The sequence below is a fragment of the Mastigoproctus giganteus genome, chromosome 4, assembly GCF_048544385.1.
Source record: "Mastigoproctus giganteus isolate SK-2022 chromosome 4, ASM4854438v1, whole genome shotgun sequence".
Lineage (NCBI taxonomy): Eukaryota > Metazoa > Arthropoda > Arachnida > Uropygi > Thelyphonidae > Mastigoproctus > Mastigoproctus giganteus.
The window spans coordinates 153,758,945-153,779,852 of NC_143578.1; the positions used below are offsets into that span (position 1 = coordinate 153,758,945).

At 37.1% G+C, this 20,908-nt stretch overlaps 1 protein-coding gene across 2 annotated transcripts in view; it reads right to left on the reverse strand.

The window, feature by feature from the left end:
* LOC150087125 (dual specificity calcium/calmodulin-dependent 3',5'-cyclic nucleotide phosphodiesterase 1A-like) overlaps positions 1 to 20,908 on the reverse strand; it is a 769,106-nt gene that overhangs the window by 489,400 nt on the left and 258,798 nt on the right. The window contains exon 1 of one of the 2 annotated variants that reach the window (XM_090371826.1): positions 12,122 to 12,193. The exons of the other annotated variant lie outside the window; for it this stretch is intronic. Coding sequence (XP_090227952.1) covers positions 12,122 to 12,131 — 10 coding nt within the window. The 5' untranslated portion in view covers positions 12,132 to 12,193. Of the gene's footprint in view, positions 1 to 12,121; positions 12,194 to 20,908 lie in introns of those variants that run through there. 2 annotated transcript variants of the gene reach the window in all.

A 20,908-nucleotide genomic window follows, 5' to 3' on the forward strand; every position in this document is an offset into this window, starting at 1 on the left:
CCCCCCCCTCCCCTGGAATGTTCATACCTCCCGACGAATTGCGTCTTTCAAATTTGAAATAAATGAAGGGAAATCTCTGTAAATACGGCGTTTCTGATATCCCAAAAACCCAAAAGTCACTTAAGTTAGATTGGGCGATTTTGAAGGCCAAGGATGTGGAAAATAATGACAGATAATTTACTCTTCTGTAGTGCTAAGATATTTAAAGTAAATTGAGATTTTCCATATTAATGGAACAAATTACCATAACCAAATTACCGCGAAGGTCTCTCGTATGAGCTGTTTGACATGATTATCAATATGGAGCGTAGTCCTATCTTACAAAAAAATTACCCTTCTGCGTATACCACGTTCATTAATCTCTGGGATCACTTTGGTTTGAAATAGGCTAAAGATATCGTGTGTCGTTAACTGTGCATGTCTCTTGCTAATGGTTCCACACTATACTGTAACTCTTAACAGGTAGAGTGATTCCTCACCGAGCTCGTGAGGATTTTCTCTACACCAAAGTCCACAATCTTTGCCTATCACAGACCTATTAAGGTGAAAGTGCACTTCATACATCCATAGGCTGTTAAATGAGCATTATGGATCCTGAGCAACTTTGTTAATAATCCACTGGACGAAATCATAACTTTTATAGTCACGTGGTTCCAATCCATTTCGATGTTTTATGCCTTTAACGTACTATGCAGAGAATACCACTCACACAAGGTGCATGGCGGGCCATACAAGGTGATCAGCGTGTTGTTGTTACACTTCCTCAATTCTTTTGAATCACTTCTTGTGATGTTGAAGTCTGGGCGTAGCAGTTAAGTGGCTTTCTTCGAAACGTATCCTTCTTTAACACGTTTAAGTATTCTCGAACAAGGAAGCCTTGGGACTTTTTTTTTTTTTTGCTGTCTTTGATATGCTCTAGGAGCTGCAATAAAAAAAGTACCACCATTCTTGTCGACAAGAAAATAATCGAATTTTCTCTAATCCAAGAGTGATTCCGTTTTACAACGCACGTAAAAAGCAAATTTATTTATTGGAGTGGATAAATCGTTTAGGTTCCTGGTGATAAAATTTAGAACTGTTTTTGTTTCAAAATGCTACATATTACATTGCAGAAACCGTTTTTGTGGACAGTACTTTATATTCGCAGTGCATACTTCTTTTTCTATAGTATCCAAAAGGTTGGGAAACCATAATGAAAACCGTATAAGAACGATCCTGCTACATCGCGATGGTTTTACTGCATTATTTTTTCTAATGCAAATGAAAGAGCAAAAGGTTAGTTCAGTTTTCTGATGGTTAGTAAATGCTGGCAATATTAATAATTTAGAAATATTTACGAGTACTTATAAAACGTCACGTTTTTAAATTTATTAAAAATGTATTTTCCTGCTCTTATTATTTCTGTTATTCAAATTTTTTAAAATATTTTTATTATATATCTTTCTAGTCTAATGCCAATGGTTCCAAAAAAGGTAAAAAAAGAATGCAAAAAAACAAAACAAAGAAAGGTTTTTACTGTTTAATTTTAGAAAATGATTTATTGCGTGTTATAGATTTTCTAATTTCTTATCTCCCTTTACGATGGGCTTTTTCGTTATATTTTTATTCCTCACTATTATTTTATATTAATATTAATATTATAAGTGGCAAATTATGCAAGAAAGTAAACTTAATAGTCGGTCTCAGGCGTCAATAAGTGTCAACTCATTCCACGCGGAGTATTCAATAATGTTTTATAAAAAATAAACCTTTTTTTTTATTCAAAAATGAAAAATAGTATACTAAACAGCCCCACTTTCCTCTACCGCATAATAAATGAAACATTAATTTCTCAACCCACTCCACAGCACACGTCTCAAACTAATCAACATCGGAGAGAAATCCCACAGCACTAACGAGCTCAGATCAAATATTTTATTAAAGATAATGACGAGTTGTGCTGCGCCAATTAGGTTGGACAAAATTAGTTTCTTATTTACTAAAGTCTCTCTCTCTCTCTTGTTGTAGCACGTAAGCTTCTAATATTAAGATTCCTGTTTCGTTAAATTGTAATCAGTTGCAAATTTATTTATTTATGGATATTTAATTTGCAAAACGTTACCAAAATGAACGTAACTGCCCTTAAGTTCCCCTCAAATATGGCAACCGAACTCACTTACAAGCCGCGATAGCATTTTTTATTGATAAAAGGAACTTTATGCAGATATTTACAGCATAATCTTTATTATATAATATTTACTCTTCTTCTTATCATCATCAGCAGCTATTTTCAATCCATTGCAGGATGAAGGCCTCTCCAGCAACTTTCCAGTTCCTTGTTTTGTGCAATGGCCATCCATTTACTACCCACGAACTCGTGAATTTGATCTGTCCATCTCCGTTGTTGTCTTCCAGCTTTTCTTCTAGCTCCTCTTGGATACCATTCTAATATTTTCCTAGTTCATCTATCATCGTGTCTTCCTATTCTCTTCTTATACGCAACAATATTTCTTGATGGTAAATATTTTCGGGATGGTAGTGAATAACGAGTTCAAAGCGTTTCTCTGCACCTTCCGTTAAACTTGGGGATGAGTGGAAAACATCGAATTCGTTTCCATAGTTTGCTCTGCATTTACTCGTGCCTGTATTATTTTACTGTCTAAGCTTCCGAGGGAATTCCAACACTCATCGACACGTCACTTGAGCGTGTAACAAAACTACTGGACCATATTTTAAATTTCATTGTACGACTATTCTTATATTAAACTTTTTTGTTTTTGTCCAATTTGGACAGTACGTGTTTAGCGGTGGCCCACCTTATGGACCTGGAATCAACGGACCTTTGTAGCAAAGTGGACAGAAATAACTAAAGAACACACACACACACACACACACACACCGCACAATCATGCATTAATCTCATTCCTGGTCATATCACAGCGTTTTGTATCATCATAAAATACCACGGTGAAGTGGAACTAGAGTTTCAGGAGTCGCCCTACGCAAGATAAACCACCACTACACACAAATAGCTACACTAGTGTTCAAATACACTCGTTGTACTTTTAAAAATTAAATATTTGGGAATAAATATGATTAAAAACCATCTGGTAGAAATTGTACCTTTAGTTTATTTCTACAAAAACGCATCTTAAAATGCACGCCAAAACAAGTTGGTGGCAAAGGGATAACGGTTTCCGGCAGAATTATATACTGTGATGTAGTTGATAAAATATTATCGAACCCGAAGTCTGAATCTGTTACGAACAGCCATGCCCACCTTAGGATTTGAATCCTTTCAAATCCATGGATATTCACAAAGCCTTCTACAGAAGGAAACAATCCTAATAGATGGGCTGTACGTTTACCTGAAAAGCTATGATCAAACTAAAGATATTTTTTGGTAAATTTGACAGTTACGAATTTTTAAGGATTACAATAGGAGTTTTAGAATGGTTGAGAGCAACACACATTGTGAACTGAAACTCTCCAAATACGCCTGTCTTTTAAATTACAGTTTCATACTAAACAATGTTGCAAAATCTCAATATATCTCATGATTCCTAAATAAGGGCAGTATAAGATTTCCCCAAAGAATTAGCCGAACGCTTTGAATGATAGCTTGGGGGATTTTTATTTTTGTACTTATCGTTCGCCGTTTTTTAATAATAACTAGCTGTATCCATTGCGAAAATTTCGGAATTGATACAGCTAGTTATTATTATAAAACGGCATACTGGATAAGCCAGTATGCATCGAATGCACGCCTAGGAAGAAAGAATGGCTGTTTGAAGAAAACGGCTTCCGTATTAATATGTATTGTAGATAACTGTCCGTTTTACACATCTGCCCTTTACAGAGTCTGTAAAACACCCCCGGTGTCGGTAAGCCTTGAGGGCCTTACACCACTTCCCAACAACAGCCTATTTTTAACTATTAACGGGGGAGCGCAAAATACTCGCCTTGGTGAGCACGACTACCGCTGCTATGTAACTAATGAAATGGTGTCTTCATACAATGTAGGACATTTCTTTTTTTTTCTTTCTATTCAGCACTAATGCAATGTTTTTAATATTTAAATTATATTTAAAATCCGATCTTTAAGGAAGAATGATTAATTATTGCAAAATTATCGTATTTTATGGAAAGTTTCTGGCCCGTCCCATAAAATAAAACTATCCGGAATTTGTACATTTCCTATTTTTCTGCACACCTAGGAATAAATTTTTTCAATTTGAGACCAACTTCCAGCCCGATCGGTTAGGCCTATCGTTCACAATAGCCGCCTCAAGAAAACGGCTTCCGTATTAATATAATAATAATAATAATAATAATAATAATGGAATAAAACACATATGATCAAATTAAATTTAATTAATTTGATGCGAAATCATCAGGAAATAATGTTTATGCTTTTAAGTATCATAATTATACTCAATCCCAATCCGACTGGATGTTTGCCACAGCTGAGTGGCCAGGGCCAAGTCACGAGTCACGCATGCCTGGTGTTCGAATACCACATAATGCCACAAAATAAGTGTAATTGTATCTTGTAAACTCCTCTAATTCTATGTGGCTATTGCAGGTTATAAAGAAAAAAAGTAAATATTAAATATGTAATTTTTTTATAAATACAATATATTTTCAAATAGAACTTATTTTTGACATTTTAAAAATCTTCTCTTATAAAGCATTAAAACCAATCGGAATAGAACAAACGTGTATCGTGCATATTCATGATAGTGAGAGGCAATTTCAGTGAGTGGCTGCTTGATTAGATAATATATACCTAAAAGCGAGTAGGTCGCTCCTCTGAGCCCTCGTCGTAGTATGGATTCCAAGAAGATCCACGTGCCACAGAGATGCTGGTCCATGATGACTCAACTGTTTTCCAGAGTTTTTGCAAATTGGATGGTTGTGGATCTGTACTCAAAACAGCTCGATCTACCTCATACTACAGGTGCTAAAGCGGAATAAGATCTGATGACTGGGGAAGCCAGTACAGTAGGTCAATCCTCAAGCAGTTATGTGCAATTCTGGCAATGTAACGTGGCATTATAAAAGTGCATTATCCTGTTGGAAGAACCCACTGGTAGATGGATGTACTGTAGTCATGATGGGATGTGTTGGAAACAGTTTACAATAACTTATGATATCCAAATGTTGCTCTACTCATAGCCAGGGGCCCAATGTGCATCACTAATGCGCCGCTACCATCAAGCCTGCACTGTGACACTTGGGAATATAGGTCCAGGGATTCATGCTATTTTCACCATATTGTGGTCCTCTCTAAGTGCGAAATAGCAGAAGCCAGATTCGTCAGACCAGACAACGTTTTTTCAATCTATCCAATCCCCAGCTTTGCTGATCCAGAGCCCCAGAGCCTTCCATAACCGTGACTTCTTGTTTTTATTTTCCTGATAGGAGTGGAACTCGAGTTAGTCATCGACTGCGATACCCCCATCCATCCGTGAGAGGTTTAAGGAATTCTGCGTTCTGAAATGCCTATTTGGTTAGGGCTGTTTTAACTCGATTGTGATTTGACTGACAAGTATTATAAGCCTTGCCTTCGTTGTCCTTTCGTATCTAGGAGCAGTTTCCGACCACAGGATCGTTGCTGGCCGGATGTTATTTGGTTATTAGACTAATCTCAATTCACCAAAGACGATAAAACCCCAGAAGGTTGCAGTTTACGAGATATTCATACTGGCACCGACTACAATCCATGTTTAAAGTCATTTAAATATTTTGGCTTGTCCATTTTCGCACTGAACTGCACGTATTTAGCACCCATACGAAACTGCGCACCTGCTTTATATAGCACGGTATAAACAGATGATACTGTTAATAAAGGAACGTTCCATTTTATGAAAAAGGTACGTATACCTAATAATGTGACTACCCAGTATATACTAATTTAAGAAATAATATGATAAGGCGAATAAAGAAAAATAATATATTTTTTTAAGATCTGTTCAGTCCAGTTTCCGTTCTGTCTGCCGGTGCCCTTTTCACTGCGGTGCCTAGATTTAAATAAATAAATAAAGTCATTCAGATACATTGGCATTATTTAAGAACACTTTCCGGAAAGAAAAGGATAAGATGTTTTGATATTCACGAGATGCTTCAAAGGTCGTACAGAAGCTCTTCGGAAACTACATCCTGGGATACAAGTTGGACAGAACAATTGATAGCGCATTCAAGTCTCTCTTTCATGGAGAGCTCGCAGATCTTTTTACTCCTTTTCATGGCGCTCTCCACGGTTACTCGCTATCCCCTTGTTTCTATAGAAGTGGGCATATTGCAATTCAGATAAATACACTTTGGACAAGTTTAGAGATCAAAACCCGCTAAATCAGGGACACCAAGTAATCAGGTTATAAATCTCTAGTATCTAGTTTATCTAGTTGGAAATAGTTTTCACCCTGAGTATTTATAAGGATGAGTAAGAATGTTTGTTAATTTGATTTTTCTGTTTCGCTTATGTCCTTACTGACGAGAACCCAATAAGGTTCGAAACGGCCATATGAGAGTGGCAGCTAGTTTCAGTGTTTTTTTTAAATAGTCTGAAATTCATAACTTCGTTACTTGGTGTTTCTGATTTAGCCGGCCATGATCTCTAGGTCAGTCCAAAGTATTAGTTAAAGTTTTCGAGACAACAGCACGCTGTACGTTTTTTAATCATTGGTTTCTGAAATTCAGATTGACTACTGCTGATAAACGATGTTGAGTAAGAACAGTTGATGAATGTATGCAGAAATTGAATATTAATAACGTTTTCAACTTTATTAAGCAGATGTTTAATAAACTCTGTTGAGCAAGCCGAACCCAATAAAAGATCTTAGAATAAAATGTACGCTCAGGATACTTTTCTTCACTTTCAGAAGGGTTTACTGAAATCAATTTTCGGGCAGGAATTCTTGGTTTATATCGCTTATTGATCTGGTCACCTTCTATATAATAATTTGTAAAATAGAAGAAAATCAAAAGAACTTAATGGCACATTTAGGTTACAAGGAATGTAGGGACTGTTTCTCTATTTATTATGAAAACTGGAGCAACTTTTCTGATCTTATGCCTATTAGATTGAAAGCGGATGCCTGCGCTTTACTTTTGTCAGTAGATTGACTATGGGTAAGATTGATTCTCTTGATTTATTAGAAAGTCTCAATCTTTCTTTCTTTTCTTTTCAAACCATTACAGAAGACCACCTTTCTAGTTCCAAAGTTTTCTGAAACTAAATTCTTACGTTATCGCTTCTTTAGCAGATCTGCTCAGCGTTTCAGAGCATTAGATATTGATTTATTCTCAGAATCTTATTACTCTGCGGCACTCAAAATTAAGTTAGCCTCCCCGGTGGGCTGATTTTCATTTTTTATGATGATTTTACTTCGTTATAATGAGATTTACATCTATATTTATATTAATGATATTTTTTAAAAACGTGCACATTCCAATTGTTCAACTGCGTTTTTAGCGCCCACGTTGGAGTTTGCGCCTATTTTATGGTTTAAAATGAAAACAGAAAAACCAACCAGCTTGTAGCAATGCACGCACTTTGAGATAATTTATCAACATTCGCTAGTTCTGAAAGAAATCGTCGGTCGCTCTTGCGATATACGTTCGTACGATCCAAAGGTTATAAAATTTGCATGCAAAGTGTCCAATGGTATAAACTGAATTTTCGAAAATTCATTTTTGCCTCAAAAATTCTACGTATCTTCCATCACGAAGCCAACGTAAAAAAGGTCAGTAATAAAATTCAACGGTAAACCCACGTGATATAAACACGCTCTACAGAAGAATGGACTGCTGAAAAAATCAAGATCTACGAACAGATTTAGAAAGGAAGTCAAATAAAATACTCCACTGAGCCTCGATTGTAAAAATTAAATTAAATATAACATCTGTTGTTCTTCGTATCAAAGACAGGACCGGATCAGAATTAATTAACAGTGATCCGAGCGAGAGAGAGGACCAGAGTGGGACAGATTGCAAAAAAACACGTTCTGAAATGAGCTGTCAAATTGTTTGAGAAAGTTGGAAACTTCGCGCATTTCTCTAACATTTTAATGAATTTCTCCATATTTCATTCCTACAAAGGAATTACAAAAACCACATTGAAAATAAATTAAATTTCGTCTTATACATCCGCACTGCACAATGCTGAGCAAGGTTTCGAAGTTCCACAACAGTGTAAGAAGAAAAATAATTGAGCCTTTAAATAGAGCGACAACTACTAAAAATACGAAAACCAATTTGAAAAGCAAAAAAAAAATATTCTGAATGTCTGAAGACGTTTCGAACTTCGGACATTTTTCATTAAGACAGCACACTCCGTAACATTTGTTTGAAGTTTTACTTCAAGCAATTTGTCTCAAGAGGCTGTCCATGTTCTTACGGATCGAGAAACTGACGTCTGCAAACAGCGCACAGCCTCTAATGTTGTTGACTTAAGACTGTCTGAGCTGGGCTGCACTGAGCGTTGATTGTAGTTCAAGAATGCATGCGGGTTAAAACTGGTTGACGAGGGAAGACCGCGAAAAATATTATCACAATACTCTGCAAACAGCCAGAAATATACTGGCTACATCGTGTGGTCGAGTCTTTACAAATGCAGAGCAGCGATTTAACATTAGAAAAATAGTTTCAATACTTTGACTTGAACTCCTCAAGTTATTGTTGCGATATCACATGCTGTCTTGGTTAGCACAGTAGTTTACTGAAGGTTGGGTTGTTTAAAATTAAGCGTCGAGGCTGCTAAAATCATGAACTCTCAGAATACTCGCATATAGTCCTGTGAATTGTGTGTATTCTTCAGGCGGCTGTATTTTCGGGATGAAAAATACTCGCAAAAGGGTATTTTTCATTGCGAAGAAGAACTCCTCTGGAGATCGAATAAGTCGGTCGAGATGTACAGAGACAAAGAATATGCCGATGGTGTGAAGAAATAATGATCAGCGCCAAGAAGCGCTCCTTCTCGATGGCTTAGACAGATTTCAGGGATAGTCAGAAAAGTAGCAAATATGTTTATATATATAATGCAAAAATTCAAGGTCTAACACTTCGGGAATAGCAACCCTAATATAACTTATAAATTCAGTGCGGTTGAATTAAAACAACAAAGGAAAAAAGGGGATTTTGGGAGATACGATAGATAGGCGCAGACATGAAGTTCTAAGAGCAGTGCAGAAAGACGGCCAGAAAAGCCCATGGTGTTATCCCATCGAAGTTATATCAAAACATTTGTTTGTAGAGATAGGGAGAATATAATCCCACTGTATAGCGCATTTTAAGACCACACTTGGAATACTGCGTCTAAGTATGATGATCGCACTAAAAAGGACATTGAGCATTCTGAAAATGTTCAAAGATGGATCGCTTAGCGCGATCTGAAAAGGGGCACCCGTATTTCTAAGCTGCAGTATTTAGCAGTCAGGCACCATAGAGGGAATCTATAAGGCTCTGAAGCGGGAGAGTAAAATGAAAGAAGGGAGAATTTTCACTGTTATAAACGCCTCCAGAATAATTAGTTTTATTTTATTTATTCATTCATTTATTTTTGGCTAGCGTATCAAAAGTCTGTGTCATGCACTATACGGTTATAACTAATAATTGGAAACAAGTTGAAACAAAAGAATTGCATGTATATATATTGCTAGCTTGAAGATGACACCCGTATCTGCGGCAGAAGGAAAAATGGACTCGTCTCCTGCCCGACTGCGTGGCTTACCTTGACCTCAGGCAACAGTTCCTCCTTCAGACAAACCTTCCAGGCCTTCATTCGCTCCATTCCGATTGTAAGCAATGAAGCTTTTAGCGCCTTCCAACAATTTTGTACAGCTCTCTTGAAGCGAAGAAGACACCCTCTGGCCACTGCATCGACACCTGCCATCCCACCGGCTCTCGACTAGCCTGGACTACGCCTGAACCTAGTCTTTTCCACAATCATGCTTGAAACCGCAAGACCATTGCAAACCCTTTTGGGTAGGATTTCATCGCAGACCACTATGTTGATGTGGTATGTCTCTGTGCCTGCACTCTCCTTCTTTTGGAAAGGAGTGCCTTCTCTGTCGATCTCTTGGCGCTCACTCCTATTTCTGTTTCTATCATCAACTTGCACTCTTGCTGTCCTTACTTACTTACCCCTCCCCGTGGTTCCCACTATTTCTCAACTCTTTTTATCTCCCTTTCCTCCATCCTTACTTCATTTCTTGGCTTGTCTCTCTCTCCATCCTTGGCAGGAGGGGTAGACCCTGACAGGCGTCCCTCTACTGACCTGGTCCGGCTCCTCATGCCGTGGACGGATGCTGGTATGCCCCTCGCTGGTGAGGGGCCTTCCAGTAACTAAGTGACAAGCTGAACAACACAATAACACTATATTCACGATATCCACACTACTCACACCTTCATCTGGCATTTGCAGATTTTGCTACTTCACAGTGACTCTTACGCGGTTTTGTGGGGCCCACTGGTACCGCTGACAGTTAAACACTATGTCCACTATTACTGGCTTTAAAAAGAAACCGACAAAAGTCCTTTCAATGGCACTGATCTTTTGTACTGTGAGGCCAGCGCAAAAAATTCTCGCAGCGTGCGCTAATAAAACGAGTGTAACCCATCTGTGCGTTATCTGACAATCTAGCGTGCTGCTTACTTGTATTGCACACTGAAACAACAGGTTGCAAGAGCTCAACAACGGGAGAAATAAATCATTTCGAAAGGACCACTGTCTTTTCTTTTAAAACTGAAGTCTCTAAAAGAAAATACCAAAACTAAATAAAGTTCATAAGCTTCCGTTTATTTACTTGCATGTCAGGAAAGTCTTCCGAATTGAATTAGTTTACACAGGTTAGCCCAGAACCAGATCTGGTGGTTCCTATTCATCCTGCTATACGTTCATATCTTTCTCACGTTTCCCGTTATATATCAGTCGGTTTCTGTTAAATGCTATCTCTTGCACCTGCATTCAATATCGATATACCAATAAAGACGCTTTTCATGATATTAAAATAGGAAATATCGAGATTCCCAGTAATGCTAACTGTACGAGTGATTTATATAAACGTAAATCCAGTGATTAACACTATCGGTAGCAAAATTTGTCTTATGGTGCCTCCATTGAACTCGACAGCATTTTGCCACTACCAATTCTGCCCTTCTGCTACGGCACTGCGAAAACCCATGATGAAGCTGACTATGGACAATCAGTTGGACAATGACATACTTAATTCACGTTATCTGATTCTGTAACTACTCCTTAAATTATTGGCCTATACCTCTCAAATCCTTACAATAGTCGGCACCAAGTGAAAGAGCTCCACTAGACCATCTTTTGATGATCCGTCTCTTTTATGAATTATGTTCAGGAATTGGAGGCTCGTAACGAATTAGTCCGTCTAGCCAAATTCCAATTTTAATCTCGTTATTGCCTATTTTAAATGTAAATAGTCCGATGTTCCTGCTGAGGGTTAATAAATTGCATTATGTCTTCTTGCAATTTATCTCCATTCTGTCTTAGATGACTATAATAATATAAACCGATGTTCTGTTAACATGGAAATGCAATGCGAATGAACTCTATTATGTTCATCTTCGTTAAGCAAAGTCATTTTAAGTGGCTGCTGTTAGACAGTGACTACCTCATTATCCCTCCCTTGTGCAGCCTACTGTACTAACTCACTGAAAACCTCGATGATTACTTCCGGCGAGTTATCAACTGAAGTAATTGCCGGTATACATATTGTTCACTAAAGATCTTAAATAATACATACATGAATTCGACAGGAGAAAATACGATATACTCGCTGACCACGGAGCTCATTCATATCGATTTAAATACGATGCTTTCCAAATGCATTCTTGGAGAAAATTTTCCATTCCACTAATAATAAATATATTAAATTTAGGTGGACAATACAATTAGAATATCTGTGATAGTTAAACTTTTCGAAGTAGTCCTTTGAAACTACATCCAGATGAATTTTGCGGTTCCAACACCAACGACAAGCTTATATTCAACATGGATTAATACAACAATTATCAATCCGAACACATCACAATAAAATATGCGCTTAACAGCACTACGATAATTATTAACTGTACTTCTCTGGCAACAGAAAAACCAAACATTTCATTTTACCTGGCATCATTTGACGGCCGCCACCTTTCAATTACCGTACTCCTCCCGTAGTAAGCACTCCCCAACTACCTGTAGAAGACTGATGCTAGGGATGCCTGCGAATTTCTGCTCATCCATCGTCCGATATCGACCGCTACCAATTGTTGATGTCGCCGCTGGTATGTCTCTTCTCGCCCACTCCCAGATCTCCAATCGTGCGCGCACATGTGTGTGACTATCCCCCAATGTGTAAAATTGAAGAGTGATTATCTGATAAGACATATAAATGGATAAACGTGCCGAATCAGAAGCTTAAGCTACTTCAAGATATGTCAACCCAGATTTTCGTTCTGCCTGGGAACGATTTAAATAAATCGATGAATCAGATAAATTTGTCCAAGCAGTCGACTGAAGAAATCGATTCCAATTTCTTCATCTGTGTCCTCTGTGATATAATTTCCTGGTTTATACTAGCAGATATAAGGTACGTTTTAAGGAAATGAACGAACAGGGATCGTTACAGTATTATTCTTAGTAATCTTATTGATGTTTCTTTTTAAATATTTGTGCCAAGGCAAGAAGGACTATGAGGCTTCGGTATATTGTGACTGTAAACTGCGTGTAGTTTATAGTCGGTTTAATTTGATGGATGAAAATCCAGAATTTCCAGAAAAAAAATCGTTCCTCCCTCACCCAATAAAATCGGTCGTAATTTTAAAAATATACCATCTCAATGGATTCGAACACGGGCCTTACCCACTCGGTGTGATATGACTAAGGTTATAACCACTGCGCTGGCACCGAGGGCTACCTTAAACATCACGTATTTTGTATAATTTGAAAACTATATCGGCAAGCAGTGAAAAATTAAAATTATTAAGTATTAGAACAAATAAACAGCCAAAATAATCATATCATAATGCTTCAGAGGGACGTATAGCGCTTTTATAACAGTAGTGTTGGTATACATGGGCAGATTTCAATGTAACCTTTAATTTTCGAAACAGCAGAGTTATTTTAGATGCAAAAAATATTGGGAATTTTTGTACAGTTCTGGAGTTATAGCAAACATGTGTTCTGTTTATTTTATTTAGTGGGTAAAAAGCATACATTAGAGTACACATTACACCCTTTTAGTTTAAAGCCGCAGATAAAACGGGCATCTCCGTGTTCCTGAAATTGTCGGATGTCTTTTAAGGTACTTCGAAGTCCATTAAGCCCCCCAGGATAAACTTCAGAACTTAAAAACGAAATCTGATCATACGTGACCACTGACTATCGATCTTCCCCCCCTTCCTCCCCTAATCGGCTTGCACTTTAAAAAAGAAACAAAACTCAAAAGAATTCCTTTATTCTGAAATGAATAAAGGTTCTTTGTGGAACCACAGTTCATTTTCCTGATGTCTTGCACAGAGAGCTTTTAGTAATCCGAGAAACAACTTGACTTTCCATTTATTTTTATGATTTCTAAACTCCGGCAAGTATCGTTTGGTATTCCGATACTTTAGAGGTTGCATTTAAACATTACATCCAAACATATCCATATTCCCTCTTGTTTTTATTTCTACATTACTCAAAAGACCAAAACACACGCTTTATAAAAGATACGCTCAGATTCTAATGCAGACTTGATATTACACAGCATCATTGCCAGAGCTTAATAAATTACAGGAAAAACTACTCTGAACTGTTTTAATAATTTTTGTGGCCTACTTTTGAATCTTGTTTAATATGACGCACAGTTTCTAAATGAAGATTAATCTCTCCGAATATTGAGATCGTGCCAAATTTTCCATAATCTATCTTTAGGTATTATTATTCTTATTATTATTTAAGAAAGGCACCATTTTAATATATTTTCGACCTCTTGGAAGCATGCATTCATCGTAGATGGCCACAAAAAGTACAATTTTACTCATAATTTGAAAAATTGAGACGAACACGCAGATATTTATTACATACACCGTATTACTAAACGGTTAGAATATATGCATAATGCGCCTACTGTCTTCACCATGTCAGCCCATCCCGACAACCGACCTCCAGTGGATGGATTTTCATGAAATTTTATATTTGAGTCCTATAAAAAGATTTGTCCAACGATTCAAAATTTCATTAAAATGGAACAAATAGATAAATAGAAATCTGGCAATTATTATTTCTTCTTATGCGTCCTCATGTAATAACTCGACTCCCAGTATATGGATTTTCATGAAATTTAATATTTAGGCCCTTTAGAAAAATTTGTACAGTTATCCAGTATTTCATTAAAATCGGACCAGTTGAAAACAATAACAATGGATGGATTTTCATGAAATTTTATATTTCGCTCTGCTAGAACGATTTGTCGAACCTTGGAAAATCCCATTAAAATAGAATTCGGACCAACAGAAATCCTGTAATTATTATTTGTTTTTTTTTATACCCATCACATAGCTATCCATATACCGTATACGAGTACTGTGGCTGAAGCACCGGATATTAAGTGTGTTGCTTGCAATGTGCTGGTTTGGTTGCAAGAATGAAAGAGAAATACGGCGGATACACAAACGAAAACGTTTTGGCTCGCGCATGTCTTTGCTTATTTATTTATTTATTTATTTATTTTGCAGCGGAAAGAATGTCTCACCTTTTTTAAAAGTCATGGGCCACACAAAGACGATTTTACATTTTTCATCATGAAAATACTGCAAAATTTTGGAAAGCTTTTAAATTTTTATATATTACAAACATTTTACGCGGTAAATTTTGCACTTAGATGATTCAGTAAGATAGGAAAGCCTTACAGACTACGTAAATCTATTTGAAGCTGACAGAACCTATGTCATCTCATAGCCCACAATTACATTTCCAGTTAACGGATTTTGTGGAGAACAGAGATCTGTTTCGTCTCTTCATAAAATATATTTATTGCTCAATTTTTCTCCTTATTTTTTCCACGCTGCACAATATGAGCTAGCCATCTTAATCAATGTTCAAAACTTACAATACATCAAAATTCTACACTGAAGATCATGTCTATACCCCATAGCGTCTTTCTAAATTGTCTGGACAAGACGAAAAAATCTCCCTATAAGCGACTTTTTTTCCCTTGAGTATTCTTCTTGCTTCTTATTTACAAGTAAAACCCACTTGTCTGGTGTGATTAACGACCTGCTAATAACCACGGAGAACAAGCTGGAGTGTGGGATATGAAAAGAGAAAGAGGTTTGTTCCACAGTTCTTACAATAGTTCATTTATTTTATTACCATTTCCAAACTAAGGTGGTCATTTGTTATGATTATTGTACCAAACACTCGATCAGCAAGAGTCCTTATGACATCATAGTATAATGATTGGCACAGATCTCATTTGCACGAATGGTGCGAAAAAGTAACCGGAATAGAACAAGAAAAATATTGCAGAAACAGGCTTCAAATATTCATTGGTGAAAAATAAAGGAAAAAGCACCAAAAGTCAGAAAAAAGGGCCAGGAAAAAAAGAGAACAAATATATGAAAATTAAAAGAAAATGATAACCAGACCAAGGTCATTAAATCGTGAATACCTATAAGGTTATGTAAACAGAAGAAAGAAATTACTAAAAATTATGAATATTCCACGAATTACAGAAAATCATCTTAGAAAAGTGATAAGAACTTATGAATAAAACTTGGAGAGGTAAAATTCTATTAGACTTTTAACAAGGATTTTAATTATTAACACAATCGATTTATTAAAGAACATCTCATTAATCTCATTTTCCAAGGAACTAGTGTACATGGTAAGGCAATATCAAAAGGGAGACACCAATTCTCATAAAATTTCATTAAAAATTCTAAAGTTAGAAGAATCAATAATAAGTTGTACTTCTTTTTTAAAATTTTTTTAAATTAATTTTTTTAAAATTTGAATGCAGTTCATAAAATTTATTATTGAAGAAAACAGTTTAAGTAAGTAACAAGTTAGTCAATGTATACAGCGCATTACATTTCAGGCACGTTAGCAAATGGTAATAATTCAAGATTCATAACAAAAAATAGCAAACGACTTTTATACTTTAACAGAGAAAACTTTGTTTCTGAGCATCCATCACATTACTCATTCATTAGTGCGCTGGTTGCTTCCATATCGGAAATTGCACTTCTTGTCGGCTGCTCACGGCCCACTGTGTTAAGGTGTACAAAGAATTGTGTGGAACCGGTCAAACCACCTCCCGTCGACGTAACTTGTAATGGATTACGCAAGGTGTAGGGTTCAGCGCGTTGTACGTACTCAATGGCAGAGATTCCACAGCAGAGACCCAAGAGACACCTTCCTCTCACCGATGATCATCGTCGACGGAGGATGGTATGGTGTCAGCAACACGCTGGTTGGCCACTGGAGGACTGGAAACGAGTGTGCTGATCGTATGAGTCCAAATAACTGGTGCAGTATGCTGACTGACGCCTTCGTGTGAGGCACAAGTACCACGTGTCCAGAGACCCATCGTGCACGGCGCCCACTATCCAGCCAGATGACCACGGTTGCTTAATATGAGGCGTCGTTTGCTAGCAAGAACTAGGAGGACCTCTGGTACGTATGGACCAACGTTTCACTGATTAGGTAAGTGTAAGTGTGTGTTGTTGTCTTACGGCACCAGGGGTTCCCCCCATCTCCGCGTTGCTTTCATTGTGGTGAACCAGTTCACTGGGAAATGCCAGAGATTTAAAAGTGTGTGGGAATTGTTCATGTGTTGTGTTCTGTACCGTTGTTCATCTGGTCATTTAGCCGTTGGACCCCTATTGAGGCCCAACGTTGTCCCACTGACGCCCCGTGGAGGCCACTGATTAGGTATGCCTACAGCTCCTAGGAGACCATGGGCACCCTGACATGTATTTTTTCCTTTTCCCGGACAGAAACGGAATCTTTCAAGACGATAATGCGCCGTGCCATTGGCCCTGCACTGTATAGTTCGAGGAACTCGGAGAAGATATCACCCATCTTGATTAGCCTCCAAATTCACCTGACCTCAATCCAACTGAACACACCTGTGGAATTTTTTTGGAACGGGAAGTGAGGCGTATGGACACGAACTGTCAGCTATTCTGACATTATGGAAAGCCTTGGAAGCAGCATGGTTGCAGATTCCTATGGACGTCTCCAGGCATCTAGTGGAGTCAATGCCTAGCCGAATAGCAACTGTTATCCGTACAAACGGGGGCCCCAATACGGTATTAGGTAGGTGGTCATAATTCAGTGATCACTCAATGTATTTAATGGTTGCTTTCCTCGATAATCTATTTACTGGTATTTTTGATTTGCAGAGAATATTTATTATACTCAGCAATACTTTATTTGCATAACACTTGAAGAAAAATAATCCACTGAAGTGGTAGCAAACAGCGCCAGAAAACGGACATTCGAAATTATCAACAAAAAAAAAAAAAAAAGAAAGCAATGAGCTGAATAAAATATTAGTGACAACTAGATAAAAAAATAAGTTTCTTCTCTTCAAATTACACCTTCATTTCGGTATGCCTTCTTTATACTTTCTGTTATTTCGAAAAGAAAAAAAAAAGGGTGAGGACTTTCAGAAAACAAAAGACCAAGTGAGGACATCCTTATTGCCTAACTTGTTACGATCGCGGGAAAGAAGAATGCTGATACAGAAATGCCGAAACTGCACGAATTAGGTAACTCCGTGTCCTTCCCATTGGTCAATAGACTCTAAACTCATTTGGTGGGATTCGTATGCGTCACCAAGTTTCAAGAACACCTCACGATGTCCGCCCTAATGATCTGACGTCAGCAGATAGAACAACGGGACCGTAAGTAATTGATACGGTGTCCGTGTCTTGTAATCACCTCGTGTATCACCGTGTACATTCGATTCCACCAATATTTGCGAATAGGGATCGTCGTTCGCATTGTGCGAGCACAGTTTTCTCAAATAGAAAGTTTGAAGTTGTTCTAAATGACGAGACCGCGGAATGAGCTTAAATGAATCGTCGGATGTCCACGTAATCCGATTGTGGTGAATAAATCAGAACACAGTAAAGAGAAATGGTTCAAATGCAGACTTCATACTTTGTTTCTCTGTCCTTGTAGTTCTAAAGTTTTTTGTCACAAAGAAAGATTATAATGGAAATATCTAGTAACTGAAAAAGTTAGGCTTAACTATTTTTGACTCGGAATGATTGTTATAAGCGAAGATGCCAAACCAAAAAGACAGATCATGGTTGTAATTTTAAATGCAGAATATGCAGTTTTTAACAGTAAGATACCTGATTATTTATTTATTCGTACGGATTCAGGCATTATGATGCCAGTTTTTCTGTAGAAGTCAAATAAGGGAGAACAAATAACATTAAAAGGAAGGCGAAGACCCCCTTGCGATTTTACGACTCCGAAACCTGTAATTAATAGTATGGGGGGGAAAACCATAAAATTCCCATCCATCCAGAGAAGGTGCGTGCACAAGCCTTCTCTACACGGTGGTTTACAAATAGAAAACGGCTAAGAATGTACTAGATGAAGGTGCATGCCAATCGGATTCAAGATGACATGAAATCGCGATGAAGACTATGTCATCTAGAATCCGATTGGACTCAAGATGGCATGGAATCGTAAAGAAGACCATGATCTCTTAACGGTGGAGAGCGTGGTTATATGCAATAAACTTGCTGCTTTTGATCGAAAGTACAAATTTTTTTCGCATAATTCTGATATAAAAATACTTATTAAGAGTACTGCATTATACTTGCTGTTTTGTTTTTATATTTTTGGGGGAAAAGAACACCAAATGCCATTCGCGGGCAGAGCTGCTCATATTGGTTTTCGAAATAAGCTTAAATGCCAAAGCACTTTAAAAAGTTATCGATCGCGTAGTTCTATCCAATAAAATAGTCTTGGTAGAAGTTAAATCGCAAACAAGCGTGAAGAAAAGCGCGTTACCTTTGGCGTCAACTAGCAAGTCTTGCAGTATCTGCTAACCTCTAATGAAAGGGCAAGCAAGTGTTCAAAATATTTTTAATCAATCGCGTGAATGAATGACGCAGAATTCTCGAGCACGAAATTCCTAATATTGAATAGAGTGAACTTTAATAATCAACCGCTATGTGAAATCACCGGTTGTAAAGATATTCGCCGCAATATCCAGGATATGCCAGCTTATTTGATTAACAAATGCTTTTAAAAGAATGGAAGCACGGAATTTAGTATTACAAGCATTTGAAGAGAGCTGGACATCGATTTCAAACATTGTATTAACAATGTTAGGGCGTGGCTAGCGAGAAATATCTCGAGAGAATATAGTCCGCCCAAGAAGATAGTCCCCTCGTTGGCAACTTGCCAGAAAATATGCCATTTATAGCACAAGAGTTAAACTTACGGTAGAAATGTACTACGGTACGCAGTTTATAAAATTATACAAAGAGAAAAAGTGAATTGGCACTAACATCAAAGATATATAAAAATAATTATATTTTGAGTATGCTCTTCTGTATGCTAGTTATTTATTTATTTTTATTTCATATGCTTATTATTTCATGTAATAAAATAATAAAAATTGTTATGCACAGAGCGTCTTTATTTTTTTAAAATAACTATACAAATTTAGAACTTCAAAATTATGAAGCAGATAATCCTACTTGCAATTCTTTATTTGTAAATATGATTAGTTAATAAAAATATAAACAGCTAATTATAAGGATACAGCTTCAATGGTTGCAAAATGGACCAAAGGCCAAATTGTGGCCAAAATGTAAATGGAGGCATTATCCCCTCTCAGATTCATTCTTCCACTATTTAAATCACGTTAGCCACTAGGCCTGCAAATCAAAGAATAAGAATTGGAAAAAGGAAGTGATCCATGGGTAGCCAAGTGGACAGCGCACGGCGCACCATCCATGTGCAACCTCTGAGGGATTTAGGTCTCCAGTTGTGGGGTAAAACACAACGGGTATAAGAACGGCATGTCCAGAAAGTTGATGATACAACTAAGTATCATCAACTTTGCATTAAGAAGGCCATCTGATTATAAAAATCATTTCCAATCGACAATTAGAAAACACCAGAAATGTTTGGTACAGATTACTCAAACAAAACACAAAGAAGATACTATAAACTTAAATTTATATGCTCCATAAGCAGATAATCAAAATCCCTCAGATATTAGGGACACCTACTAATACATCGTACCGAAGCCTGACGCACTTCACTATAACTTTAAATACTTTACCAATACGATAAATATTCTGCATACCATAAAAAATTGCCTGTGCAACCGTAGACTATAAGATACAATCATTGCAGATGGTAATGTGATAAAAGTTGTAAATCCACTTAAACTTATGGACATTGATGACCTCACCAATATCGGTAATTGTAGAACTTCAGGAATATTCTTTCTAAGAGACTGACTGACAAATATTTTCGTGTCAAATCCCAATCAATTTCACGCATACTGAATATGTTAAATTTCGCTGGGAGCAGTTAATGTTCTATTCGTCAAACTTTTGCTTATTCTTGTAAGAGATGGAGGCATACTGGAAGTTCTTTAACGACTAAGAATCGAATAGGAAAGCGGAAACAAATTCCAACAGGAAAACAAATATATTAAAAATATTTTCTCATTTAAACGGTCTTTTTAAATCTATCATATTAAAGGAAATACTTCTTCTGCTCTGCTTTCACTATATGTTGTATACCCGCATCTTCTGGCAGTATCTTGGAAACTACACGTGGAATGTTTCCATATTAAATATGTACCATAGGAAGTCGGCTGATAGTTAAAGTCGGATTCCGCATTTTCATTTCCTGATCTAGTAGTCGCGTGTTGTTTATCTC